Source organism: Habropoda laboriosa, unplaced genomic scaffold (assembly GCF_001263275.1).
Source record: "Habropoda laboriosa isolate 0110345459 unplaced genomic scaffold, ASM126327v1 scaffold486, whole genome shotgun sequence".
NCBI lineage: Eukaryota > Metazoa > Arthropoda > Insecta > Hymenoptera > Apidae > Habropoda > Habropoda laboriosa.
The window spans coordinates 926304-927641 of NW_017100724.1; the positions used below are offsets into that span (position 1 = coordinate 926304).

At 29.3% G+C, this 1338-nt stretch overlaps 1 protein-coding gene across 1 annotated transcript in view; it reads right to left on the reverse strand.

Annotated features, from left to right (window-relative positions):
* LOC108577088 (protein FAM195A-like) overlaps nt 1-1036 on the reverse strand; it is a 2170-nt gene extending 1134 nt beyond the window's left edge. The window contains exons 1-4 of the mRNA XM_017940186.1: nt 909-1036; nt 745-829; nt 365-483; nt 130-198 (exon numbers count right to left, since the gene is read on the reverse strand). Of these exons, the coding sequence (XP_017795675.1) occupies nt 130-198; nt 365-483; nt 745-829; nt 909-960 (325 nt within the window). The 5' untranslated portion in view covers nt 961-1036. The remainder of the gene's footprint in view (nt 1-129; nt 199-364; nt 484-744; nt 830-908) is intronic.
* Nucleotides 1037-1338: the final 302 nt, after the last annotated feature.

Here is a 1338-nt window from a genome sequence, read left to right on the forward strand (position 1 = left end):
GAAATATATAAAATATTTAATAAAATTTCATCTGTTTACTTATTAATTTCTCCAAATGTATAGAGATAAATATTTTGATGTTTGAAAAAAAAGTGTAATTTATTTTCACTATACTTAAATAAAACTTACTGGAAGGTTCTGAACAATCTGACCCATCAGAAGATTCACTTCTTTGCCGTGTATTAACTTGGTTCCATGCTAATAAATAAAAATTATGTTTATACTATTGTGACATAATGTTAATATTATATGTTATGCAATATATATTATAAATTTATTTCTTTATATTTCAAGAAATACAAACCTGTTTTACCTTTCAATTTAAAATAATTAAATTATAATTATTTAAATATTTTCAACCTACATTCATAAACAAATTTAATAAGTTCCTCATGTTGAGGTGTGATAACTTCTTGCATTTGATGCCTCTGTGAATTGAGTTTAGATTTTCCATTCATGTGAAAGACTGGTTTTGGAACATGGCTGTGAAACAAATATTTTTAATATGTATATTAATACAAAAAACTATTCTATACTGCATCACATAACTTTTCAAAAACATATGATGTACATGACATTTTATGAATTATAATTTATCATTTATGGGAAGTATAACACAGAGATTACACGTGCGTGTTTTCAATGGAGAATTATGAATTGCGTAATGCTGAAATGCTTAAGCTACAAAAAAGAGAGAGAGAAAAGCAACGAAGTAGGGTTAAGATGGATTAAAGCATTACTTACCGGGTGATCTCATGGTCATCGTCAGGATCTGCTTTTCTCGTTAAATCGCGCAAAGTTTCTAGTCTCTCAAGATTCTGACTAATTCCTAAAAAATTACAATGTCAAATGAACTTGATATTACAACTGCTTATAAATACAGTTAAATATTCTTCAAATATCAGTACCTCTTCTTGTCTTAGCGACAATCTTGCTAGGTCCTTTTGATACAGTGTACATGTTCCTTATGAGAAGAGCACAGTAATAACTTCGTACTATACTTGCGATGCCAGATCATCCGAGATTAATCTTGAAATCTTAGTTTAGAATCAAGCAAATTACACCGCGACTTGAACCACCACCGAATAGATCAACCGCACGGGTTGAAATGATCAGCGTGAAATACACGATGAGTGAACCACGTGACCTTAGCTCGTGGTATCACAGCAATATATACTTACAAATGTATACATACACATCGATGAAACCAATTCGAAAAATTCCAATGTGGATATTTTCATATCATGAATGACGGAAACAGTTTACGTAATATTATTTTTTGTGATCAAGGTGTAATTTCTTACATATATTTTAAATATTATTTAACTTTAATTAAAT